Raw genomic sequence first — 27,143 nt, 5'->3', positions numbered from 1 at the left:
CGCTTTTTTTTTTTTTTTTTTTTTTTTTTTTTTTTTTCTTTTTCTCGAACGTAAATGTAAATTGTATTTTTCTTCTCACCGTAAACGTAAATGCACGAAGCAATTTGTTAACGATAATCTAACCGCTCGATTTCGACCGTTAATTTTCTTTCACCCCTTTCTTCCCAGTTGCTGTCAGAATTGACTTCAGATTGAAAAAAAAAAACAGCAATGAAAGCTTTGTTTCGATGCTCAAAGTCTTTCTTAACTGACCCAACACGAGGAAACTCTGTACTCGTCTCTGCTTTCTCAAAGTCATCGAAATCCAAAACCCGTGAGACCCAATCGAAGATCCAAGCAGAAGCTGTATCAATCAACTCACTTTTTAACGAGATCACTGAGATTTTAGGATCAGATGCTGTTAAACCAGACGAAACCAACCAGCCGAGGCTTCCCGTGTCGGGAAGTGATGGAGCATTGGATTCTTGCACGCAAAGTGTTCGTGAAAATGCCAGAATGGGATTCTCCGAAGAGGCTAACAAAGGTGTGGTTGTTTCTTCTGAAGAGTTCGACGTGAGTCCTCTTGTTCGTGAGATTACGAGCGTCATCAGAGCAGATGACGATATCATGCTTTCCATGGAGGACAAGTTAGAGAAACTGAGTCGTAGCTTTGAACCAGAGATAGTGGAGAAAGTACTCAAAAGGTGCTTCAAGGTTCCTCATCTAGCTCTGAGGTTCTTTAACTGGGTGAAAGAAAAGGATGGTTTCTCACACACAGTAGGAGTTTACAACACCTTGCTAAGCATAGCTGGGGAGGCTAGGGATCTCGATACGGTAGAGGAATTGATCAAAGAAATGGAGAGGAACTCGTGTGATAAGGACATCAAGACATGGACCATTCTCATCTCCGTGTACGGTAAAGCGAAAAAGATTGGGAAAGGCCTGCTCGTCTTTGAGAAGATGAGGAAAGACGGCTTCGAACCCGACGCTGCGGCTTATAACATCATGATTAGGTCTCTATGCATCGCTGGGAGAGGCGATCTCGCTGTTGAGTTCTACAAGGAGATGATTGAGAAAGGTATCACTTTTGGTTTGAGAACGTACAAGATGTTACTGGACTGCACAGCGAAGTCAGAGGAGGTCGATATAGTCCAGTCTATTGCTGATGACATGGTTAAGATATGCGAAGTTTCGGAGCACGACGCGTTTGGTTATCTGCTCAAGAGTTTTTGTGTTTCTGGAAAGATTAGAGAGGCTCTGGAGCTGATTCGGGTGTTGAAGAGCAAGGAAGTGTGTATTGACGCTAAGTATTTCGAGATTTTGGTTAAAGGACTATGCAGAGCTGGTAGGATGGCGGATGCTCTGGAGATTGTTGATATAATGAAGAAGAGGAACATGGATGATTCGAATATCGACGGGATCGTTATCAGCGGGTATCTTAGGCAAAACAATGTTTCTAAAGCACTTGAGCATCTGGAGGCTATGAGAACTTCAAAGCGTTCGCTTAGAGTCTCTACATACACTGAGATTATGCAACACCTATTCAAGGAGAAGGAGTTTGAAAAGGGCTACGAGCTGTTTAAAGAGATGGTAGATGATGGGATTGAGCCTGATAGCGTCGCTATCACAGCCGTGGTTGCTGGTTACTTGGGCCAGAACCGAGTAGAAGAGGCGTGGAAGGTGTTTAGCAGCATCAAACCGACGTGGAAAGCTTATTCCATCTTTGTGAAGGAGCTATGCAAGTCAGCAAAGTATGATGAGATTATAAAGCTACTTAATCAGATGCACGCCTCTAAGATAGCTGTGAGGGATGATATGTTTGCTTGGGTTATCTCTTGCATGGAGAAACATGACGAAAAGGAGAAGATTGAACATATCAAAGAACTTCAGAAGAAATGCAAATTCCATCAAGAACTAAGGCAAGAAGAGGAGCTTGATCTTCCGCAAGTAGTGCAACAGTCAGATCTTCCAGCAGCTTCATCTGCTGTTGACATAATGGATGTGCAAGAGATTTGCCGCATCTTATCATCCTCCTCCAGAGACTGGGAGAGAACACAAGAATCTCTAGAGAAATCGACTGTCAAGTTCACACCAGAGCTAGTAGTTGAGGTTCTCCGTAACGGCAAGATACATGGTAACGCTGTTTTACGTTTCTTCTCATGGGTGGGGAAGAGAAACGGTTACAAACACACTTCCGAGGCGTACAACATGAGCATCAAAGTAGCAGGGAGTGGGAAAGATTTCAAGCAGATGAGAAACCTGTTCTACGAGATGAGAAGACAAGGATGCGTGATAACACAAGACACATGGGGGATCATGATAATGCAGTACGGTAGAACCGGTCTAACCGACATTGCGATCAGAACGTTCAAGGAGATGAAAGATACTAGTCTGTCTCCAAAGCCTTCGACCTTCAAGTGTTTGATCACAGTTCTTTGCGAGAAGAAAGGCAGAAATGTCGAAGAAGCCGTCAGAACATTCCGGGAGATGATTCGTTCTGGTTTTGTTCCAGATAAAGAACTAGTCCAAGACTACTTGGGATGCTTATGTGAAGTTGGTAACACAAAGGAGGCGAAACATTGTTTGGATTCTCTAAGCAAGATAGGTTTCTCAGTCCCTGTGGCTTACTCCATTTACATAAGAGCTCTCTGTCGAATCGGAAAGCAAGAGGAAGGTCAGTCAGAGCTAGCCAGCTTTAAAGGAGATAGATCATTACTAGACCAGTTTACTTACGGAAGCATTGTTCATGGTCTATTGCAAAAGGGACGGTTACAAGGAGCAATGGACAAAGTGAACTCCATGAAGGAAGCAGGAATAAAACCTGGCGTCCATGTCTACACATCTCTGATTGTTCACTTCTTCAAGGAGAATCAGATAGACAAGGTACTAGAGACGTGTAAGGAGATGGAAGAAGAAAGGTGTGAGCCTACGGTTGTTACGTATACGGCAATGATATGCGGGTACATGAGCGTGGGGAAAGCGAAAGAGGCTTGGAGAGTATTCAATGATATGAAGGAGAAGGGAGCTTCGCCGGATTTTAAAACGTACAGTAAGTTCATAAACTGTTTGTGCCAAGCGGGTGAATCTGAAGATGCACTGAGACTTGTGTCTGAGATGATTGATAAGGGTATTGCTCCGAGTACTGTCAATTTCCGAACAGTTTTGTATGGGTTGAACAGAGAAGGGAAGCAAGACCTTGCCAGGATTGTTTTACAGAAAAAGTCTGCTTTACTAGCACAGCGAAAGGTATCTACATGACCTCTCTGTGACATTCCAATGTAGATTCTTTTTACATGGAAACGGAGCAAAGCAATTTTTTGTTATTCTTAATAACGAATCCGTGAATGCTCTTATTACAAAGTCTTCAGTTCTATATAAGTAACATGAAGCTAAGATACTTTTATCATGACGTGTTTCCTTTCAAAGGGTACTGCTTTTAAAAACGAACAAAAAAATGGTTTTTATCTTTAGGGAGGAGTACTGTCCTCCTCATAGCTTCTTGACAATCTCTTCACAAGCTCGCTCGTAATAAGTCATTCTCTGGATACATTTTACAGCTTCATCAAACCTGTGGCTTTCAAAGGCTTCGACAAAAGAGTCAGACCATTGCTTCAGTTTCTCTTGTACCTTGAAAAGAAAACCACAGTGATTAGTGTAGATCAGTGTAGTACATTCAACCAGTGCCCAAAGCTGTGCAGATTCTAAGGTGTTTGAAAAGCTAAAGAAGTTAACGAAAGACCAAAGCATCTGAAGGAAGCCAGGATGTTCAAGGTACCTGAGATCGGATCTGGTCCAACTCTTTTGAATCATTTGCTTCTGATATGGTCTCTCTGAGTTCCATAATCTGACACCATTTTTCATAGAACAAAACTAAGTAAATGTGTTTTTACTTGTAACTGATAAGCGTGTTTGCAGATCATTACTGAGAACTAATATTTTATGAGAGTAGATCTATTTACCTCCATTAACAAGGTTGGATCTGTTATTGTTTCTTCTTCATTGACATTTTTACCATTCAGCTTCATCTACAAAACAAATCTGTTAATCAGACTCAAAATAATCTATCTATATTTCTCCAAACCAATTATCAACAACAGCATTGTAACTTGTAAGTGAAGAGCTTACGATATACATCGCTCTCGAGAGCCGCTTGGTTAACGTCCGGTACGCTTCAGTCACCTTCGCAGACTGGTCCGCTGCGTAATCTCTTTCTTTCTGTTTAACAAACAATTTCATATTCAAAAGAGAGAGAGGCAATTGCAAGAAAATAAATACGAGAAGAAGAAAGTAAACGTCGTGAAGGGACCTGAGACTTGTTGTGAACTAAGTCAGGATGAAGCTTCTTTTGCCAGTCTTTGTACTTGCCTTCAAGGCTTCCAGCATCTAACTCATACTTCTTCTCCCTAATAAAAAAAACCAAACCCAATTCAAAGGTCTCATCTTTCGCACGATTAGCAATAGAATCCAACTCAAAGTTTAAACCTTTATGTCGGTAAATGTTTACTTACAGGTCAAATATCTGAAAGTAATCGACGGAATCATCGATGGGTTGAATGCTGCGGCACGAGTCACAGAACAAAAAGGCAGCTTTTTCGGACGAGGAGCCACAGTTCCAGCACACGGAGGAGCTTGTCGTGTCGGAAGATCCCGAGGAAAACTCTCTCCCGGAAAATCGGAGGCACAAGGGTTTAGCTGAAGAAGAAGGTTGAAATGATTCGCGGCGACTCGAGTGGTGGGTTTGTGAGTTTATTATCGAAATCGTACGGAAAGTAGAAGAAGAAGGAGAATAGGTTCTTCGTCTTGTTGAAAGGGTGGAGATTGAGGCCACCAGCTTCCTTGCTCTGTTCATTGGTGACGAGAAAGGGAGAGAGAAGGTCAGGGTTCTCTCTCGAGAGATCGTCGTAAACCAGTTAGATATACTTGCTCTAGTCGAACCAAACCGGTTTAGGTGTACCGGTTTGAATATTAATAGGCTTTGGACCAGCACTAAATGGAGTAAAGCTTTGGTTATGAATTAACAGTTTTGGTTTCTGTTTCGGATAGACTTTGTTGATAATTACATCAAAGTATAAAGCAGTGGATTTGGTGAATACATAACCCTTTCAGATGAGTTCAATGCAAAAACTTATTATTTAAAATACAAACTATTATTATTATTATTATTATTTTGGTTTAATTACAAGAAAAGCAGAAAAAATCAGAAAAACTATCTTTATTTCAAGAAACAATGGCACTCCTTTAAAGCTTGTCATCCTCCGCTTCTGGAGCTGCATCCTGAGCCTGAGGCTTCATTAGTGGGAAGGTAATAACTTCCTGCGACAACAACATTTCAGAACATGAGTGTAAGGCAAGACAAGACAACACTATTCCAGTGTAGTATTTTTACTAGTGTTGATTAATTAAGATGAGTAAAAAAAAGAGAGGGGACCTTAATGTTCTGGGAGTCGGTTAGCAGCATAGCGAGCCGGTCTATTCCAATTCCCCACCCACCTGTAGGAGGCAATCCATACTCCAGAGCTGTGCAAAAGGTCTCATCCATAGCCATCGCTTCATCGTCTCCACTTTGTCGATCCTGAAAAAAAAATCATCTCAATGTTTCAAACCAATGATACTAACATACAGAGAGAGGCTAGATCAGTATTGCAATTAATATACCTTGAGCTGGTCAGCAAAACGCTGACGCTGTTCCACAGGGTCATTCAACTCCGTGTATGCATTGCAAAGCTGCACTCAAACAAAATAAAAACAGTTTTTAGCATAGAGTATCTATAATGTTTGACCTGATGAAAAAAACGTTATATATATAAAAAAGCTTACTTCGTGTTGGTTAATGAACAACTCAAACCGTTCAGTCAACCCCTTGATGGATCTGTGCGACTTTGCCAATGGACTCATTATCTCCGGGTGGTTCATTATAAAAGTAGGGTTAACACATGTCCCTTCCAGAAAGTGTCCAACAAGCTGCACAGTTTCAAAACATTTAAAACTAAATAAGCATGAACCAAATCATATACCTTCAAAAACTCTTATTAAAAAGGAAACTTACTTTATCCAACAAACGAGCAGAGCAGTTGTCATAGGAGCTGCGCACTTGACACCAAACCTCCCGCATGCATCAATGAGATACTTGTTAGCTTCCTCACTAGCCAAATCCTTTGGTATGCTGAGTTCAGCCACCTTCTCCAACTCTCCAATCATATCAATCCTCCTAGAGAAATTTCAAAAAAAGATAACATTAGATTATGTTTTCAACTTCACATAAGATAGAGCTATGCTACCATACCTGTATGGAGGAGTGAAGTCGATTACTATCGGATCCTTATCATATCCCTTAACATGGTACTTGACTCTGTAACCACCCGTTAGCTCCTTGACCATCCCACTCAGCAAATCTTCGGTCATCTTCATCAAGTCATTGTAGTCCGCGTAAGCCATGTAGAACTCGCAAGTGGTGAACTCGGGGTTGTGCGTCATGTCGATGCTCTCGTTCCTAAACTGCTTCCCAATCTCGAAAACACGGTCCATACCGCCGATAACAAGCTGCTTGAGGTGGAGCTCGGGAGAGATACGCATGTAGAGCTTCATGTCAAGATCGTTGTGGTGCGTCACGAAGGGACGCGCAGCTGCTCCACCGGGTATCGTGTGGAGCATTGGAGTCGAAACCTAAAGAAAAATTTAACAAAATGAGGAAACAAAAAAAAAAAAAAAAAAAAAGGATGGAGAATAATAACAAACAATGTTACCTCTACGAAATCAAGAAGGGAGAGGAATCTTCTAATGTATTTGTTGATGTTATCAACGGTCTTGAATAACTGTGGGATCTCATGATTGTTCATCATCAGATCAAGATACCGCTGGCGAAAACGAGTTTCCTGATCTTTAAGAAGATATCTTTCTGGATGTCTTAGGTGTCCTGGAGACCAAATTTCTTGCTTCTTGTTGTTAGCAGGACTCGGCAACATGTGGAGGCAAGGAGACAGCACGGTAAAAGATCGTGGGAAGATACTCAACTCTCCTCTCTTAGTTTTTCCTGGAGAACCAGTGACACCGACGATATCACCACGCTTAGCAAAGGCATGGAGCTTTGCAAACTCGGCTTTGTCTAGTTCAGACTTCCTTAAATCAGCCATGACTTGGACCTTTAAACAACTATCATTCAAATCATAGAATGAAAGCTTGGAAGATGAAGATCTCTTGCTCATTATCCGTCCTAATATAATTAAAAAAATAAATAAAAGATTGAACATAATAAATAAATATATTACTACTAACTCCTTTTAAATGAATGAAACTTTTGCTAAAAAAATTATACCGGCTACAGAAACTTGGTCGTCTTCAACATGGTCGCCGTTGAATAGACTTTTATACTTGGCAATGAACTCAGAGACAGAAATCGACACAGAAAACTTGTGTGGGTAACTGTCCTGATCTCCGTTATCAAGATCCTTCAATCTGTTTTCAAAGTATTTCTGCAAAAAAAATAAAAAATAAAAAAATAAACAATTGTCACACCCTAAGATTCATATATATATGAAAAAGAAGTCAAAAGGAACTCACTTGTTCGGCGTCTTCCACTTCACTGCACTCGCTGCGCGCATCCTCATACACATACTCTTCGTCGTCGAGGGGTAGAGCAGTTGCTGCAACGTCCATGGATCTCGAAGGCAGATCAGAGTGGTCCTCCATCGTTACGAGCTAAAAGATCGACCGACGCTTTTCTTCCAGTTACTTAAACCCGATGATGACTAGGGGGTTTTCGAATGTTGTGTTTATGTTTTATGATCTTATTATTTGACCAAGACATATAGTATTTATACACACACACACAGAGGAGGATCTCAGGGTCGGTCAACTATTAATTGGGGACCAAGTTTCCTTCCTAAACGCACAACATACTGTCGTTTTGGAAATAATAAAAATAAAAATAAAACAACTTTTAAAATCTATGAATTTATATTAATTTACACATCACTTACTCACTTTTATATGTATATTAGGTGATTATCTGCGCATATGCGTGGAATGAAATGTATATTCTACTAATTGTTGAATATTAATTTTCCGTTCAATTAAAATTATATCATTTCATAAGCCCTAAGTATTTATTAGTATGAATATCTGTTAAATTTTTTACTTATATAATTTTTTGATCATTTGTATTATATTATAACAAAAATTTTAAACTATAGATCATAAATTTCCAATGTGAGACTTTTAACAGATTTTGTTATAACCGTTTTTAAAAATTCAAAATATAACATATACGAAAAATTCTAAATTTTTATTAAATGATTAACATGATTGTTTAATTTATTTTAATATATAACATTAAATATAATGGAAGATATGTAAATTGATTTGTTTTTGGTAATTATGTAGCTTTAAGAATAAATAATAATTGTATATTGTTAATTAATTTTATGGTTAGTTTAATGAGAAGTATATAATATATGTTTAAAGGACCAATATAATTATATATTTCTAAATACTTTAAAAAGTATTATAGTGATAAAACATATCATAGATAAATGTTGTAATGATTCTCTTTTAATAATTTAAATGAACTTTTGGATGGTAACGAGATTAGATTGTATACTCCAACTAAAAACATTCTTCTTCTTTTGTCACTGATGGTCTTTGTTGAATCATCCACGAAAGATAAATTTTCTTGAAAATTTGTTGAAAATCTATAATCTATTAAAATATAGTCCTAAATTTATCTACCATAAAATTTCTCATTTAAGTTTTGGACTGTTTCAAGTTTGTTAGTATATTACTTAATTTATGGATCATTTCAAGTTAGTTACATTTATTTAATCTATTAATTTAACATTATATTTTTTATCTACTATAAACGAATCATACTAAGTCCATTTCAATAATTATTAAAAAATCATTTCTTTAACCAACCATTTCATTTACTAACGTAACATAGTAAAAGAATTTATATCCATCTTAATAAATTAAACAAGAACATCAAATGGTCCTCACGTCCATTGACTAATCTTTGCATACGAACGACCTTTCTGTTCTAATAAACTACAAACCAGAGCAACTACTTCTCTTTATATACACTAATCATCATTCATGGTTGATTTCATCAAACATTAACCACAGTAACTAAGAATATTTTCATTGATTTCATCAAACATAAGCCTAAGTTTAAAGGGATTATGTTTTTAGGTCTCGCTTGAAACTTATAAATATTCTATCTCAAATTGAATCATCATAATATTGAGATTGATCTCGGGCGATTTGGAGTTTAGTTATTTTCCCTCTGTCACGAGCTTATTCGAGCTTTTCGTTTTCTCAGTAATGTAGATGACAACCTCTCTTCAATTTCAACTTCGGTTTACTTGGTTTATTTTTTCAATCCATCTATTACAAACCAAAACAAAATATTAATATATATTGGTAATCCACTTCAAACTAATATATTCAAATTATAGTTTATATACTATATCATAACAACCACGAGATGTGCTTTAAATTTCAAACATGCTTTGATACTATGTATTTAACATCCATTAATATTTTGGTAACATCCAATATTTTTTTCTGAACTGTACATCCAATATTTTAACGGCTGAAAATTTGTTGTGAAAGCTATCCTTTCATTAAAATTAAGTAAAAAAAAATTATTGGGAGAAAAAATATTCTTTGGCATCATAGTAACTATTACGTGCAAAGATATTCTAAGCCTGGTAACGAAATATTCTTTAGCATCCTCAAGTCAACAAATAAAATCTTTTAGTTAATAGTATAGATATACATACAAATAAATTTGGATATCTACAAATAAATTTGGATATCTAACATTAAATACATTCAAATATTTTGTTTACCAGAATGTGAAATTTAATTTTTTTAACTTATTATGTGTCCATATTTTTAGATACGATTTATCTTTTATTGTTGTAATAGTAAAAACAGAAATCTGAAAATTCATATATTACATAAAAATTATTCACAAAATTTAGTATTATAAAGTATTAATTAAGTCAAACATACACATTACAAGAATGCAAAATTTAAAAACGAAAAATTCCAATAAATTATTAATAATACATCTGAAACAAATGTTAAAACTAAACTTCTTAGTGTGATGTTACAATTTTAGTTTTTTTTTTAAATATGCTAACATAGGCTTTGACATGAAAATCGAGAACGACACAATTTTCTAGATCAAAACAAATTTCATAAATAACCATTGTAAATAATCGAACAGTGACTATATTTCCAGATAAAAAAAAACAAAAATCTAATGAACGTACATAATACCGAACACACATTAAAAACATATGAATATTATAATTTCATCAAAATATTTTTCACCGAATATAAAAATATCAAAAATAATTTTATATAGAAAACATTAAAAAATTATCAGACGTACATAACTTACTTTACATTTAAATTGAATTTAAAAATAAAAAATATATCCGCGGAAGTGCGCAGATTTAAACTCTACTACTTCATTAAAAGAAACATATTACGTCAGTAGAATAAATATCGTTGTACAATATGCCTTCTTTTTTACTTGTCCCATTGTCTTCTTGCCGTATATTATTAATAAATGGAGTATCAACAAGAGATCTCTTACGAATATAAAAATATCTCACCTGCTAACACAAATATGATGATAAAGGTTCCCCTAGTGGTCAAAGTGAACATCGAAGAAGCTGCTTCTATTGTCAAAAGAACCTATCGATCAAGTTAAGAAAAATCTAGCGAGTTTCGAAGATGATACTCCCTCTGTTTCTTATTACTCTATGTTTTACTCCAATGCACAAATATTACAAAAAACTATTTTTTCATCAAAAGCATTGCTAAATTACAATATAAAATTAGTTTATTTAATTATAAATAAAAATAGGAAAAATCCAATTGGTTACAACGTTTTTGATAAAGTTTAAGTTACATAAATTTGTGCAAACTTCATCTATTATGAAACAACAAAACTTCTTTAAAACATGAAGTATATTGAAACGGAGGGACTACCTTTTATGTTCTGGAAGACTAATGATGGATAGTAAAGAAAAGACAAGCTTATAGAATATTCTTGAGGTTTAAGTAACTGTAATGCCCTAAAGTAGTCAATACAATCCCCCATTGTTACAAATTAACCAAATGTGGTTTAGAAAGAATATAGCTACTTAGGATTCACTTTGTCCTTGGAAACATAACGACTAACTCGATCCTCAAAAACCTGTAATATCTCAGTCACAAATACTACTACTTCTCATTCAAAGTGAGCCAAGACAACAGAAAGAACCAACAGTGAGTAATAGAGATTGGCATCTATACAATAAAAACATCTATTATCACCGTAACCTTCCACAACATTAGTAAATGATATTTGGTACACCAGAAACAAACCATCCACAACCATGGTCTCAGACGTTAGGTGGGCGCTTCATCTTAAGAAGATGAGAGATACCGGCAATAACATGAGCACGGCTACTAGGAACACCCGTCTTGGCCAAAGCTTGTCCGTTTTTGTCCAGCAAAACAAAGCAAGGAACATACTTTATGTCATAATGAAGAAGCTGCATTTCAAAAGAGACACAAAATCTTCAGTTACGTATTTGCGTTTACGCACACGAAGATCCCATCTTTTTTCATTACCTCGGGAAACCACTTCTCGTTCTCCGCATCAGCCATGGTAACACTAAGCCAATTCGAGTTCCTTTTCTCAACCTCCAAGACGAAGCTGAGCAGAGAGTTGCAGAGCCTGCACTTCGGCGAGTAAAACTCGAGCACGGTCGCGTCTTTCTCGCTGGCCAACGCAGCCGCGAAGGCTCTCTGCTCTGCTTCTCCCTGCTCGGAAGCGCTTAAAGGCTTCTTCTTTGGGGGTTTTAGATCGAGCCCGAATGAGTTGAAGGAGGTGAGAGCGATTGAACCGAGGCTTTGCATAGATCTGAAAAGCCAGGGGGATTGAAACTCGCAGACGCTTGGAGATTTTGGTTGCCTGTTTGGAGAGTCCCATGGCCATTTCAAGCAGAGGAAAGGGTTTGGAGGAGTAGAGGCGGTCGTAATCTTCGATTCCATCAAGTGCCGTTGCGGCGGAGAAGAAGTTTGGCTCGCCGGGAACTTGTTAGAAGAAGAATGCAATTCTGCGACGGTGGAAGGAATTATTAATTAGGGATTTTTCTTTTCGGTTTTGGTTTAACCAAACCAAACCAAACGATATCTCAAAGAATCGGTTTATCTCTCATTTTCTGGTCTTTTGATTAAAAGGAAAATAGCAAAAAGTGCCAATTTACTTGTATACTAAAATAATCTGACTTTCAAATCTCAAGAAACAACAATTTTTAAACAACTATATAAATTAGTAGAAAAAAGATTATGAACTTTAACACTGTAACTAAAATTGTTAAATATTTTTTTTTTTTTGTTTTGAAATTTATTGATCATGCAAAAGAATATACGTATAATCCTATTTGTTTATAGTTTTAAAGAATGAAAAACAAAAAAATGCAACATCAGCATTAAATAGACCTTGATTCAAACCACATGCGCATCTTGAGAGTAACCAAGGGAGGTAATCCGGTTCATGATCATTTTGTCAATCAACCTTGCTGGGTGATCTACTGGTTTACAGGTGTTTCCAAATGTAGTAGTAGATTGTAACTGGTTCATAAAAAACTATGATAATAGTTTGAATTTTCGGTTGTAAAATTATCGATGTAATAGCTCTTTCAGTATGGTCTTTAATCAAATAATATGTTGGTGTTAAAAGAAAAATGCGTATATAATCTTTTCCTCCTGAGAAACAAGTTTACAAAAAAGAATCCACAAACTTTTGCATGGATCATGCATCTAAGATTAGATTTTCAAGTAAGCACAATCCAAATCCTTATCAACTCGTATGTTGCCGCACACTCTTCGCAGAAGCAGAACAATAGGAACTTGAGCTTCCTTCAGAGCCAGGACCTGAAAGCCAAGCAGCGCGTCTTACGTTTTCTCCTCCCCAAGCTCTTGTTCTTACCACCTTTTTCTAAGATCCCACTCTCTTCTTCTCCTGTCACCTTCTCTCTCTTGTCTTCTTGACTAAAACCGCTCGTCTCTTGTATGACCGTTGGGGTTGAAAAATCTTGCCTCTCTGATTTTTGAGGAACATTTTCAAAATGTTCTAACAGACTTACTTGCTTTTTGTGGTCATCCTCTGCTCTGTCTGGCGACAACTCCTCAGCTTCTTGAACAGGAGTTGTATTTGTTCTAACCATGTATATCACTCTATCTAGAGTCCCTAAAGCTTGTTTAACCTCTGGGCTTATGCAAAACCGTCTTCCGATGTCGCCATTGGTCTTCCCATTTATATTCCCCTCCTCTGAAGAAATACTTTCCTCCTCAATCTCAGGAACGGTTTTTCTACAGTGTACATGTTCAATTTCACCAACATCTTCATCATTATCATGTTCCTTATCGCCATTCACTTCATTGGCTTCCAGCTTTGGTTCTTCCTCACTTGCCTTATCAGTTGAATACAGAGCTTGACGTATCTTAGTGTACAACGGATCAGCTAAAGCTCTGCTGTAATCTTCATCAAATTTAGCCACCGAAGCAACTGACTGTTTACATTCACGTCAGTAAACGTTTATCACACAATCAAAACTGCACAAAAACATTAAAACAATGAAACCAAAAACTCAGGTTTTCTTACCTTTTTATATAATCTGAAACCATTACCAATGAGCTGCCTAGACACAAAATTCATAAGAGAGGGAGGGACAAAGTCCACCTTTATATCCATATCCCCTATCGTCCTACAATTATTCAGACATAAGCAGCTTCATAAACCAAAAGAACAAGTAACATGTTACACTAGTACTACAATGAGTCATGATCACCAACCTGAAGTAACTCCTCTCTGGAGTAACCTTTTGTAAAACAAATCCTCCCACGACATCAATCCTCACTGCACCAGGTGTTACTGACATAACGTCCTCGTTGATCTCCTTAGATGAAACTCCAATGCTATTTAAATCAGATATCTAAAAGGTTGCAACCAAAATCGTTTTCAGATCATGCCAAAAAGTTTCAGAAAGATGGAAAACACACACAAGAAGGTTGTTGATTTTTTTTACCGTGTTGAGAAGGATGACGACCAAGCCATCTTTAAAGTATTCAAATAAGAAATAGTGAACAATAAGCTCTCTTTCTGCTAATGGCCATGGCACCTTCATCCTTTCTTCCCACAAAATGTAAGATTACAAAGGTTACAAAAAACAATAAACATGAAATAATGAGGTTTTTTTTTTCAGTTGAAACAAACCTTATGAAGCATACTTGTTCACCGATCCGAACCTTTTGCAAGCATGTGCTTTGTATGATCTTAAATGGTGGAAACGCAAACTGTGGCCACCTAGAAAACATATATATAACTGAATAAATACAAGACATGTTCACAATCCAAAATCTTGAGACACTCACTAACCATTTCTTGTATAGGGTTGATTCCCATGAAACGCACAAACCTGTAAATCCAATGAAACATTAGATGCAGAAATATTTTCTAAAACTTTGATTTTGTATTCTAATAAAAAGGAAAAATAACTTACATTCTTCAATAGGGGCATCCATGTAACCTTCAACGAGCATAGTGTGAAAAGGACTCCCATCGAGACCTTCACGGTACATGACACGGCAATCTTCAAGATCATGTTTCAGCTGTTAAAAATACACACTTATTTTTTTTTTTTCAATCCAAGCTGACTGGTATAAATATGTGAACAAGAAAAAAACATACTTTCCAATCACTGTTTCCATGATGATCGGTCATGGAAACACTCCTAAGCTTGGTAAGTAGCTTTGATACATCAGCTGTTCTTCTATCCAATATATTCTCATTACACTCTACAAAAATGACCACAACAACATGAAACAAAATCTCAGAGTGTATTGATGTAACAGTAAAAGCACAATAAAAAATATAACAGAACAGAACCTTGGGAGGAGTAAAGCTGTTTTCTGAGAAGAGATTTGAGAGTCTGGTCATTGGTGAGATCAGGAGAAGACAAGGTTTTGTCTAGCTTGTCTCTGTACTCACAGATCTCTCGTTTCTTCTGCATAATCTCAAGCTTGGAACCAAAGATTAATTCACAATTAAATCAGCTATAAATAGCATAAACCCACCAGAAGAAAAACTTAATTTCTTGAAATGTTTTTATGATCCGATCACAATTTTTGGAATAAAAGAAAAGAGAGAAAGGGTAAGAAGAAAAGGATTAGCACCAAAACGTGACCGACAAGAGGGATGAAGAAGGTGAGACGTTTCTAATTGTATGGAGAAAATTCAAAAGTGGTCCATTTCCAAGAATAGTCTCGGAGTTACCAACAAAGGGATGAGACGGTGCGTAAATGACAGAAGATTAATGTCGAGATTAGGACATAAGAAGAAGAAGAAGAAGAGACTGATAATAATAGGTTTTTATTATGAAAACAGATAAGCGTCGGTGTCAAAACGAGTGTGAAGAAGATAGGTGGGAAGTTGTCTGCCTCTTTAATCACATCTATCTATCTACCTTCTTCTCCTTCTTCTCTCTTTCATTTTTTTTTTTTAATATAGCTAGTAGTATATGCAGAGGACAAAAATAGCCCATACCCAGGAGATGATTATGATGACGATGCCAGCTGAAAACCAACATTTTAGGGGGTCCTCTTTTTTGCTTAAATTTGGCATCTCTCTCCTGAGTAATTAATTCTCTTTTTTGTCAACTTTAAATATAGTATTAACCACCAATCATATCACATAACCACTTTAGTAGTATGTTTTTTTTTTTGTAACTAACCAGTTTAGTATGTTCAAAACTTCAAATGCATTGAATGCTCGTACGGGTGGCTGAACTATACATTGAAGTTTGTGATTCCCTACATATTTACACGCATGACGAATGTTCGATCCCAGACTGACCACTTTTTGTTATGCGACTGTTGATGCTCATAGCAAACATCAAACAAAGTGATAAAGAGAAAAGGTACGGAATCTGATGAACATCCAACCTCAATGGGCTCTTGTCTGAACGTAAGTGCCATCAGTCATCTGGAATTTTGGCCCATCAAAGGAGGCCATGGTCCTGCCCATTATATTTTAATGCCTAAAGCAAAATTTGTCTTATTTCAGTTGGAAAATCATAAACATTTGGCTAAACCTAAATTAGGTGAAAGATCACGCATTGGACGAAAGATTTGAGTGTGTACCAATAATCTTTTTTTTTTTTGTAACTTCTTTGTTTAGATCAGGACTAAAACGAAGAAGAAACTATTGGTTTTCTGACCTTGTACCAATAATCTTAACAATGAACTGATCACAGTTGAGAAAAAATAAACAGTGTTGATATTATCAACATAACGTGTTAGATTGTGTTAATTGGAAAGCTGATAATTGAGGAGTTATGGAGAGCATCCCACTACCAATCGCCAAAAACACGTGCTCACACCAAACTTTCTAATGCTAAAATGGGTGAGTTAATGTTCTGTTCATGAGGTACATTTCCACATACAGTGACAAGATTTCACTCTACTTTGTAGAGTTATTATGAATACTTCTTCGAAACCGTCTATTAACCTCTATATGTGTTAGAAAGTACGTCACGCATTGAAACATTCAACAGCTATTCTCAATAACTACTTGATTTGATTATCATTTTCCAAACTTGAAATCTTAAACAGCGAAATCGAACATAATTTGAAAAATTAAATTAGAACTGGTTTGGTTCAGTGCATACTTACCAAACCATTAAAAACCAGATGACGAGAAGATACTAAACATAGACGTATAGGTTTACCCACACAGGCTCACACTGCACACTGTTGCTAAGCCCATCAGCCCTCTCCCATTTTGCCATATACCGCCGCTTCTACACAACCTACAAAGCACCAAGCCTACCCTCTCTCTCTACTCTCAAGACATTCGCCGCTTATCGCCTCCGATATTCTTCTTCTTCATCCGAACGCACGAACGGTACCGTTTCTTCCTCTCCTTCTGCTCCGATTCTCGTTTCTTCTCCAGATTCGTTCATCGATTTTAGCTATAAGGAACCTCTCATCATGATTTATTTATTTATTCACTATATATATATTTTTCAGTTACTCTATGGAACCATTCGTTGCAAGGGAGACCACTCTCGCATCCGCTTCGTCGCCGCGGAAGAAGCGACGGATCGATCACACCGAGTCCGCAGCCGACGGTTCGCCGATTCTCACCTCGATCTCCAACATCGAGCTCAACAGCACCGGTGGCGGCGACGCGGCGGCGCCGATGAGCGTGGATGCGGTTGGTAACAGCTCCAACAATCACGAGATCGACGAAGATCTGCACAGCAGGCAGCTCGCCGTGTACGGACGCGAGACTATGAGGAGGCTTTTCGCTTCCAACGTTCTCATCTCAGGGATCCAGGGCCTTGGTGTTGAGATTGGTAACCGCTTTTTTTTTTTTTTTAAATTCTCATTTAGCTGTTAAATCACATCTTGCATGTCACATTTTAAGAGTCTCTAAAACGTATTGTTGATTTTGTGCACATTAATGTTGATTCATATCAATCACTATGTTATTTATTTACTTATTTGTGATGATGAGTTTGTTATCATGTTTTTAGCCAAGAATATTATTCTAGCTGGTGTGAAGTCAGTGACGCTTCACGATGAAAGCGTGGTTGAGCTATGGGACTTGTCTAGCAACTTTGTTTTCACCGAGGAGGACGTTGGCAAGAATAGAGCTCTTGCTTCTGTTCACAAGCTGCAAGAACTCAACAATGCCGTGGCTGTCTCGGCTTTGACTGGGGAGTTAACCAAAGAGCAGCTTTCTGGTTTCCAGGTATCCAAACTCTTCAGACTATTATGATTCATAGATGCAATTTACAATGTACATAATGTTTAGTTTGTTTTCTTTGTTGCAGGCCGTGGTATTTGTGGATGCATCTTTTGAGAAAGCGACAGAGTTTGATGATTACTGTCATAGCCATCAGCCTCCTATTGCGTTCATCAAGGCTGACGTTAGGGGCCTGTTCGGGTCGTTGTTTTGTGATTTTGGACCTCAGTTTACTGTTCTTGATGTTGATGGAGAGGAACCGCACTCTGGCATCATCGCTTCCGTTAGCAATGAAAATCTTGCTTTTGTTTCGTGTGTGGATGATGAGAGGCTCGAGTTTCAGGACGGAGATCTTGTGGTTTTCTCTGAAGTTGAGGGGATGGCGGAGTTAAACGATGGAAAACCAAGGAAGGTTAAAAATGTCAAGCCGTATTCGTTTGTCATTGAGGAAGATACCACCAGCTGTGGGACGTATGTGAAGGGTGGGATTGTGACTCAGGTTAAACAACCAAAGGTGCTGAACTTTAAGCCGCTCAGAGAAGCAATTAGAGATCCAGGCGAATTTCTTCTTAGTGACTTTTCGAAGTTTGACCGGCCACCTCTTCTTCACTTAGCATTCCAGGCGCTTGATAGGTTTTCGTCTCAAGCAGACCGGTTCCCGTTTGCTGGCTCGGAAGAAGATGCTCAGAAACTGGTGGAAATTGCAATTGAGATTAATGAGAGTTTGGGTGATGCAAGGTTGGAAGATGTCAACTCTAAACTATTGCGGCATTTGGCTTTTGGATCCAGGGCTGTTCTGAATCCCATGGCTGCAGTGTTTGGTGGCATTGTTGGACAGGAGGTCGTCAAGGCATGCTCTGGGAAGTTCCATCCTATCTTTCAGGTAAATTCTTATATGTTTGAATTTTCAGGATGTACATCTGTTCACTCATCATGTGTGATATTTCCACTTGTTGAGCAATGCTATTCTTCAATTTATACTGGCATCTACTCTAACAGGACTAAATAAAAGTCTCATGTCCCCTTGGTAGTATTTATTTTGTTATTTGTAATTTTGTAATGAGTTTGCATTACCTTGTACAGTTCTTCTACTTCGATTCGCTGGAGTCGCTCCCCAAGGAACCCCTTGATGCATCAGAGTTTAGACCACAAAATAGCCGTTACGATGCACAGATCTCTGTATTTGGGTCTACACTTCAGAAGAAACTCGAGGATGCCACAGTTTTTGTTGTAGGGGCTGGTGCTCTTGGATGTGAGTTCTTAAAGAACTTGGCTTTGATGGGTGTGTCATGTGGCGTTCAAGGGAAGCTAACTGTCACCGATGATGATGTAATCGAGAAGAGCAACCTGAGTCGCCAGTTTCTGTTCCGAGACTGGAACATAGGACAGGCTAAATCTACAGTTGCCGCAACAGCAGCAGCGGGGATAAATTCTCGTCTCAAAATTGATGCTCTGCAAAATCGTGTTGGACCAGAGACTGAGAATGTCTTTGACGACAGCTTCTGGGAGAATCTGACAGTTGTTGTCAACGCACTGGACAATGTCACTGCAAGGCTTTATGTCGATTCAAGGTGTGTGTATTTCCAGAAGCCTCTCCTCGAGTCAGGAACTCTAGGTGCTAAGTGCAACACACAGATGGTTATCCCTCATCTCACTGAGAACTATGGTGCTTCGAGAGACCCGCCAGAGAAACAGGCTCCGATGTGCACGGTGCACTCGTTTCCTCACAACATTGACCATTGCTTAACATGGGCTCGCTCTGAATTCGAGGGCCTGCTTGAGAAAACACCAGCAGAAGTTAATGCGTACCTCTCAAATCCTGATGAATACATGAAAGCGATGAGGAGTGCTGGCGATGCTCAAGCTAGGGATACTTTGGGACGTGTTGTTGAGTGCCTCGAGAAAGAGAAGTGCAATTCCTTCCAGGATTGTATAACTTGGGCTCGTCTGAGGTATTCCCTGATGTTGTGAACCCTTCAGCGTGATTGTATACTCTTTCACTTCTTTTAACACATGTTTTTTGCTTACAGGTTTGAAGATTACTTCGTCAACCGTGTGAAGCAGCTGATTTTCACATTTCCTGAGGATGCTAACACCAGTACCGGAGCTCCATTCTGGTCCGCCCCAAAGAGATTCCCTCGGCCGCTTAAGTTCACCTCAACAGACCTCAGCCATACCAATTTTGTCATGGCTGCTGCTATCTTGCGTGCAGAGACATTCGGAATCCCTACTCCTGAGTGGGCTAAAACCCCAACCGGACTAGCCGAGGCTGTGGAAAGAGTGATAGTCCCCAACTTTGAGCCTAGGGAAGACGCAAAGATTGTGACAGATGAGAAGGCTACAACTCTGTCTACAGCTTCAGTCGATGATGCAGCAATTATCGATGAACTAATCGCAAAGCTAGAGCGGTGCAGACTTAGCTTGCAGCCAGACTTCAGGATGAAGCCAATCCAGTTTGAAAAGGTGAATCGTAATTTGTATCCCAACTCTTATCAAAGTCTGTTTCTAACATTATGATGTTTGCAGGATGACGACACCAACTACCACATGGATATGATCGCTGGGCTAGCCAACATGAGAGCAAGGAACTACAGCGTTCCGGAGGTAGACAAGCTTAAAGCCAAGTTCATCGCCGGAAGAATCATACCTGCCATCGCAACATCAACGGCCATGGCAACGGGTTTCGTTTGCCTGGAGCTGTACAAGGTGTTAGACGGTGCACACAAAGTGGAAGACTACAGAAACACTTTCGCTAACTTAGCGCTTCCACTCTTCTCCATAGCTGAGCCGGTTCCACCCAAAGTAGTGAAGCACCAAGACCAAAGCTGGACTGTTTGGGACCGATGGGTCATCAAAGGAAACCCAACTCTAAAGGAGCTGCTAAAATGGCTAAAAGAGAAAGGGCTAAACGCGTACAGCATATCGGTCGGAAGCTGTCTGCTGTACAACAGTATGTTCCCAAGGCACAAAGAGAGGATGGACAAGAGAGTGGTGGATCTTGCAAGAGACGTTGCTAAAGTTGAACTGCCTGCTTACAGACGTCACTTGGATGTTGTGGTGGCTTGTGAGGATGACAACGACAATGACGTTGACATCCCTCTGGTATCAGTCTACTACGCCTGATCAGAATCTTTAACATCTCCCAAAAGTCTTTATACTACAGAACAGAGTTTTGTTGGTGTCTTGTTTGAATATGCGAACAATATAACATGAGTCAGTGTTTGCAACTTATTATTCTACAGGAACCGAATACAAAACATAGACAAAAAAGTAGTTATTACAGCAACATTCAAGTACAAAGAGGACATCTAACAAGCCCTTTCTCGTTGCATTCTCTGCATCTCGTCCACATATTACTTGTCTCTTCATAGTCTGCAATCAATCTCGAGCTTCCGTAGCAACTAGAACATATCAAAAACCTTTCGTTCAGACAACACTCACAACGCGAATGAACACGTGAGATCCCGTGTAGAAGCTTCTTGAGCTTCCCGTTCTCGTTCAACGCCACAACTTCATCAGCTCCTCCAATGTACCTACCTCTAATAAACAGCCTCGGAGAGGTGACTTTCCTACCAAGCAACCTCCACATCTCGTCTCTATACTCCGAATCAACCGAAACATCTCTTTCCTTATACTTCACCATGTGATTCTCCAACAAGAATCTCACTCTTCTACAGGCTTCGAAAGTTTTTCTAACTCCTCGCAGTCCCGTGGCGTAGAACACGACAGAATCTTCACCTCCTGGTGGGCAATTCTCTTCAAATTCCGAAAGTATCTCTCTTTCTTCTTCTTCAACATCGTGTTCTTGTTCTGACACATCCACATACTCCAGCTCTGGTAGCGTTGGTGTAACACAACCTTTGCGTTGACCAGATTCAGCAACTATCTCGTCTCTGATATGATGGATTGTCCGGTCAATTTTACTCTTGTGATGAGCTAGGCCTTGCTTCAAAGTAGAAACAATGGTGATGAGTTTGATCTTCTTCGCCAATCTCTCCTTCATTCCCTTCATTGCTATTTAAAAAAAAAAACTGAATCTTTTGCTGGGAAAAACCAAATTCAAGAATCAAGATCAAAACAAAGATAAGATCGGGGCACGAGGGTGAAAACAAAACGTAATGGGTTTTTCGTTTTCAGGTTTCTTCTTTGGTTAGCTTGTGGGGTTGAAAAAAAGGTTTTAAAAGCTACTTTCTGGGGTTAGCTTTCAAAAGTCTTTCTTGATGGGTTTTTATTCAGAAACATAACAAAAAAAAAGTTGTTTTGATGAGTCACTGCTACAATAATGTAAGATGATAAAACTCACACCTCAATCACAGAGGCAAACAAACAACAACACTCATTAGTCATGATTTTTTACCCAAACAAAAAGATGTTATAGAGCTTTAAGAAAAAAAATTAAATTACAAATCTGTCTGGTAAGAGTGGTAGATTGATTTGTAGAAGTTTATATTCCTTCTTTTTGGGTTCGGTAAGAATGATCATCATGCCTGTCTTGTCTTTTACAATTTCCGTAAACGTGCAATGATGTCTCAGATTTTGGTAAAGTAGCTCAGCTTTAGCTAAAGCAAAATTCGAATTAGTCAAAATTAACTAATTTAATCATCATATATGCTTCTCTCTAATTACATTTCACATTACAATATGCTTCAGTTTACTTAACAATAACATGATGGTGGTGGTTAAGAAGACATCGTCAATCATAAACCGTTTCAAGCATTTGACTAGTGCCCATGAGACCTGGTGATATGTTGTTTGATTGAAGCAGCAAAAAAAGAAACACCTAAGCATGTATTTTATATATCTATGATGAAGATTATGCAATCCAGGGTCTAGTAACATCATAACTGATGAAGAAGCTATAAAAGAAAACCCAAATCTAAGAAACTATTTATACAGTGGCAAATAAAGTGAATTGCTGCTCTACATGTCGGCCACAGATGGTACGGATCCAATGTCTATCGAGAATTTGATGCAAGTTAGCTCCTTCTTTTGCGCGTCCAGCATCTTCATTTGCAGCGAGTATGAACCCTATAAAGATAAAATAAAAAAGAGTAGAGAATCTGTCAATCTTTTCCTGATTTAATATGCACATCCAAACTAGTCATTCAATGTCTCTATGCATTGGTCAAATACCAAACTAAGCCTAAGACATCCAATAAGAGATGCTTCAAGATTAGGTAGCAAGAACCAATAAACAAAAAGCGAATGGAACTTACAGGAGGAGTGTAACCAGGAAGAACTTGAGAATGTGCAACCAAGAAGTCTCCGGTTTCAACAGGACAAGTTGTCTCAGAGCAAAGGTCATGCGTCTCGGAGTGAATGTGCCATCCAAAGTATGCAACTTCAATCACCAACTTCCCACCCGTAATCCCACGCCCTTTATTAAAAGAAAAACACATATCATAACTTAACACATTCATTATCATCATCTTTCTATCATTGGTAATCAAATAAAAAAAAAAGTAAAAGAGTTACGAACAGTAATGTAAAGTAAAAAAAGAAGTAACCTGTGGTGGCAGAGATGGTAAAGGTAGCTGGCTCGCCTTGAGCTATAGGGTTAGGAGATATATTAACCTCTTTCACTTTCACTTCATACTCTGCGTTCTCCTCTGCAATTAACAAATACATCACACTATCAAGGCAGAGAGCTCCCCAGAACAAAATAAAAATCGAAACTTTAACACTACGAAACGATCAATTACGAGTGAAAAGCGAAAAAGTATCGAACTTTAACAACAAGAGCCGTCACAAAGGAAGAGTGTCAAAGGTACCACAGTATTGGACTTCGGTGGTGGCTCGAACAATCGTTGAGAAGACGAGGAGAAGAGGAAGAATCGCGATTCTCGACATCGTTGATGGAATCTCGGAGGGGTGATCGATGATCAAAAGCCCAAAGGAGGTTAAACCAGGAGCGGAGCAGAGTAACTTTACTTCTTCTCTTTTATATTCTCATGGAATGTAGGCGTCATCGTGACCGTTCGTTTAGCTAGGTCATTCTTTCCTTTAAAGTAAAACGGACGGCTAGATTTCGTTTAGAGAAGTTATTTGATATGAATGATTGCACCTGATTATCCGTCGTAACGAACCATCAGGATTAACCAACTTTGACTGCATACCTTCTTATTTATTTTTATTTATTTTAGTTTTAGCCTATTCTTCCTTATTTTCTAAGTAGGGGTTATTGGTTATTCTATTTTAATGGATTTGAAAATCTGAACTAAATTTAATATTATTAGTTCTATGATTTTCAAATCTGTATTAAAACCATGTGTTATTGGTTTAATGATTCATAAATTTTGTATCAAATTAATCAAGTGTTATTCAATCGTACGGATTTACTAATATATTTGATTTTATAATAGATTTGAATGGATTTGTTTGGATTTTTTAGTTAAAAATACAAAGACTCAAATCTGAGGAAAAACCTTCGGATTTGCATATTTTACTTGGATTTATAAATATTATATGAATTTCTAAATCAATCAAAATATATAAACCAATAACACCTTCTTAAAGATATTTATGTAAGGAGAATAAAATTTGAATACAATTATTTTTTCATGTTGGCAAGATCTAACATGGATTGTGGTATACAGATTCACTAAAACCTCGTCACTTTGTAGATAGCAATAATAATGTATAGTCTAGATAACAAGAATAATGTATATGTTCATGAAATTATACTGATGAATTAAGAACCATGAAATCACATACGTTAAGTTTCAATATAAATAAAACTATTTGTTAAAAATAGACATCTATTTGTAATAATTAGAGACTAATTCATTTACAAACTGTATAAGTGCATTATTGTATTATTTTATTTGTTGCGTCATGTATCAATATAATTAATTTTCTTCCTTCGGTTGAAAGAATATAATCTTTTATTTTAGCAAAGGGTTTACTAAAGAAATATAATTGCTATATCAAATATAAATAAATATACAGTTACAAAAAAATAATATAAATAAAATATTATAATCTCATTAAACTGTTCATGTTGTCTCAAGAATATACCATTAAATTTTATTTGTATAAGGAACCAAATAACACCCGTGAAACTTTACAACTTGAAGGTAATAGTGTACTCTAAGAATGTCAACAAAAGTTGAAATGTAATATAAATAAAGAAAAGACACAAAGTCAAAGATCTATCGACCGATAACAGCGTCGGCGACTGGTGTCTTCGCCGGAGACGGCAATGGAGACGTACGGCAAACTGGACAGGTAGGATGAATCATGAGCCAAGGGTCAACGCCCTTGTCGTGGAACAAATGGTTACAATCCGGCAAAACCCTAATCATATCTGTCTTCTTGTAATCCGCGAGACATATAGAACAACACGACGTCGCAGTGGCATCCTTTTGCAAGCTATAACCCACACGAGCCTCTTCGTAAGGAAACTTAGGGAAGCTCTTGATAACCTCATCGTCTAGCCCTAAGACTTCGATCACCACGGTGTCGTTTTGATCATCGCCGTCGAAGTGAAACCGTTCATCGCCATTTCCTGAAGTTGCATTGGTCTGTCTTTGCCGGCGTCTTATTGTCCTCGGGGAAGATGCGAAGATATGGCTTCGAGTTAAACAATAAGAAGTGATGGTGATTGTGGTAATTAGAAGAAGTATACCAATGGCGACAACGAGCCCCTGAGCGAATCCCATACTATCCGTGGCCGGTAGCCACAGGTCAGAGTCAGGTGGCACGGCCGTGGCATCCATTGGATAAGTAAAAAACTGATCTGAAGAGAAAAGGAGTGAACGTTTGTTTTTGGTCATCATGGTGATGAAATTTCGAGAGTCAACGTTTAGATTTGAGTTGTGTCATATATAGATTTTCTGTGGCTAGGGTGGATTTATATACGATTAGGTTTTCTTGGGTAGGGTGGATTTGCATATGATATCATATAATGTTCTAGTGGCGTATGTCATGTATAAAAACGTTGTTAGACGTTGATCAAACATTTGAATACTTAATGTCAGCATTGATTAGTTTTCCCCTTATTTACAAAAAATGATTTGTTTTCTTGTTTAAAAAAAACTTGATGAAAGATGTAAAGATGTAAAATATGATCTCAACTTTACTTCTACGTTTCTTGTAATGATTTATTTGACCTTTTTATATAACCGGCATAAAAAGGGCCAAAGTGTAGATAATCCCTCGAATCAGTAGAAAACTGGAGTCATGGTTTTAGCCAATCTTAATGTACGATGATGGATTTGATCAAAATATGTTGGATTTGTCGTACTAGACTTTTGTTCAGACTATAGGAAAATGGCATAGGGCTTATTAACTAAATATCGAGTCGTGGCATGTTGAGTGCTTGAATGAGATGATCAGATGACGTACGTAAACGTCTTGTCTGCTTATTCTCACTGCTTTTTAAATATTTAACTATTTACTTTTTTTTTCATTGTTTAAATTCTTTTATTGAAAACCATAAAGGTCACCAAAATACAATTGAATTAAGATAATCAAACCGTTCAAAACTTCTTTAACAACAGTTGTGGATTTAGTCTCAATCAGATCGTTAAAAATGGTTTAACAAGACATACTAGTTTTCATTGTAATGTTTTAGCATTTATTCAAGCTTGTGCTGATGTGTGTTAAATTCCTAGAGAGGCACATAATTAATTAGCTACGGCTTTCACAAGATTCTAAGTGCAATATTGCACCAACGAAAATTTCAACATGTTAAAGACTGAATGGCTGGAAAAGCATATTTAAATGAAAAATCTCAAGCATTGTTAATTCAACCAGGAAATACAAAAATAGAGTATACAAATTACAAAATCGGATAATGCCGGAAACCAAATTAATATTTTATATTGTGATTTAAGTTCAGAATTCTTGGTATTGAAAAATGATGATTTTAAAAAATGAGCAGATGTTTGCAGGAAACTTAATAACACTTTTAATAGTGGTGTAATCATTCTTTTTATAAATTACAAAATATAATTTGTCATTCCAAATTAAGTTTTTAGTTCAGTTAATCAATTTGTATTTAAGATTACAAGTATTTATATTAATGTCACTTTTACCTACTCTCTAACTATATTTATATTTGATTAAAAGTATTTTGCTAAAAGAGAATTAGCGAAGACTTACAATATATAATAATTAACAAAAATAATTTTTTAAAGTAAACTTGCCTATTATGAAAATTGTAAACCCAAGTAAATTATGATGACACATAAACATTAAACTTAATAATTAGAACAACCAATATATTTAATACACTACCAAAATAGTCTAGTCAGGGGCGGTCTTGAGGGGAGTGGGATGAAAGGACCGCCTACGAGCCCAATTTTAAAAAAATAATAATTCAACAAAAAATCATAATAAATGGGCCTCC

General features: G+C 37.6%; 8 protein-coding genes and 1 pseudogene across 8 annotated transcripts; 2 read left to right on the top strand and 7 right to left on the bottom strand.

The window, feature by feature from the left end:
* Positions 1–118: 118 nt before the first annotated feature.
* On the top strand, positions 119–3,285 carry LOC106319011 (putative pentatricopeptide repeat-containing protein At5g06400, mitochondrial). Its single transcript, XM_013757207.1, has one exon. The coding sequence runs from the start codon at positions 211–213 to the stop codon at positions 3,235–3,237; it is 3,027 nt and encodes a 1,008-aa protein (XP_013612661.1). The 5' UTR covers positions 119–210; the 3' UTR covers positions 3,238–3,285.
* LOC106319012 (iron-sulfur cluster co-chaperone protein HscB, mitochondrial) lies at positions 3,282–4,879 on the bottom strand. Its single transcript, XM_013757208.1, has 6 exons — positions 4,488–4,879; positions 4,286–4,382; positions 4,105–4,194; positions 3,939–4,004; positions 3,755–3,823; positions 3,282–3,606 (listed from the first exon to the last, which is right to left on the bottom strand). The coding sequence occupies exons 1-6, from the start codon at positions 4,826–4,828 to the stop codon at positions 3,469–3,471; spliced, it is 801 nt and encodes a 266-aa protein (XP_013612662.1). The 5' UTR covers positions 4,829–4,879; the 3' UTR covers positions 3,282–3,468.
* Positions 4,880–5,155: 276 nt separating this feature from the next.
* Positions 5,156–7,665, bottom strand: LOC106316385 (annotated as a pseudogene).
* Positions 7,666–11,246: 3,581 nt separating this feature from the next.
* Positions 11,247–12,092, bottom strand: LOC106316025 (thioredoxin-like protein HCF164, chloroplastic). The gene is made up of 2 exons (XM_013753886.1): positions 11,608–12,092; positions 11,247–11,528 (listed from the first exon to the last, which is right to left on the bottom strand). The coding sequence occupies exons 1-2, from the start codon at positions 12,028–12,030 to the stop codon at positions 11,376–11,378; spliced, it is 576 nt and encodes a 191-aa protein (XP_013609340.1). The 5' UTR covers positions 12,031–12,092; the 3' UTR covers positions 11,247–11,375.
* A 616-nt stretch (positions 12,093–12,708) lies between these two features.
* LOC106319437 lies at positions 12,709–15,500 on the bottom strand. The gene is made up of 9 exons (XM_013757762.1): positions 14,930–15,500; positions 14,732–14,838; positions 14,544–14,652; positions 14,420–14,459; positions 14,258–14,347; positions 14,070–14,169; positions 13,837–13,976; positions 13,646–13,748; positions 12,709–13,553 (listed from the first exon to the last, which is right to left on the bottom strand). The coding sequence occupies exons 1-9, from the start codon at positions 15,051–15,053 to the stop codon at positions 12,903–12,905; spliced, it is 1,464 nt and encodes a 487-aa protein (XP_013613216.1). The 5' UTR covers positions 15,054–15,500; the 3' UTR covers positions 12,709–12,902.
* A 1,341-nt stretch (positions 15,501–16,841) lies between these two features.
* On the top strand, positions 16,842–21,079 carry LOC106318167 (ubiquitin-activating enzyme E1 2). Its single transcript, XM_013756038.1, has 7 exons — positions 16,842–16,945; positions 17,071–17,399; positions 17,580–17,797; positions 17,880–18,674; positions 18,875–19,743; positions 19,822–20,254; positions 20,318–21,079. The coding sequence occupies exons 2-7, from the start codon at positions 17,078–17,080 to the stop codon at positions 20,912–20,914; spliced, it is 3,234 nt and encodes a 1,077-aa protein (XP_013611492.1). The 5' UTR covers positions 16,842–16,945; positions 17,071–17,077; the 3' UTR covers positions 20,915–21,079.
* Positions 21,070–22,059, bottom strand: LOC106318168 (uncharacterized protein At3g28850-like). The gene has a single exon (XM_013756039.1). It carries the CDS (start codon positions 21,801–21,803, stop codon positions 21,081–21,083), a length of 723 nt encoding a protein of 240 aa, XP_013611493.1. The 5' UTR covers positions 21,804–22,059; the 3' UTR covers positions 21,070–21,080.
* A 507-nt stretch (positions 22,060–22,566) lies between these two features.
* LOC106316582 (putative phosphatidylglycerol/phosphatidylinositol transfer protein DDB_G0282179) lies at positions 22,567–23,704 on the bottom strand. Its single transcript, XM_013754471.1, has 4 exons — positions 23,563–23,704; positions 23,299–23,400; positions 23,008–23,168; positions 22,567–22,819 (listed from the first exon to the last, which is right to left on the bottom strand). The coding sequence occupies exons 1-4, from the start codon at positions 23,639–23,641 to the stop codon at positions 22,712–22,714; spliced, it is 450 nt and encodes a 149-aa protein (XP_013609925.1). The 5' UTR covers positions 23,642–23,704; the 3' UTR covers positions 22,567–22,711.
* Positions 23,705–24,942: 1,238 nt separating this feature from the next.
* LOC106315323 (putative RING-H2 finger protein ATL71) lies at positions 24,943–25,560 on the bottom strand. The gene has a single exon (XM_013753057.1). It carries the CDS (start codon positions 25,507–25,509, stop codon positions 24,943–24,945), a length of 567 nt encoding a protein of 188 aa, XP_013608511.1. The 5' UTR covers positions 25,510–25,560.
* Between the last annotated feature and the right edge of the window lie 1,583 nt (positions 25,561–27,143).

The sequence above is a fragment of the Brassica oleracea genome, chromosome C9 (assembly GCF_000695525.1).
Source record: "Brassica oleracea var. oleracea cultivar TO1000 chromosome C9, BOL, whole genome shotgun sequence".
NCBI classification, from domain to species: domain Eukaryota; kingdom Viridiplantae; phylum Streptophyta; class Magnoliopsida; order Brassicales; family Brassicaceae; genus Brassica; species Brassica oleracea.
This window is presented reverse-complemented; position numbering and strand designations above follow the sequence as displayed.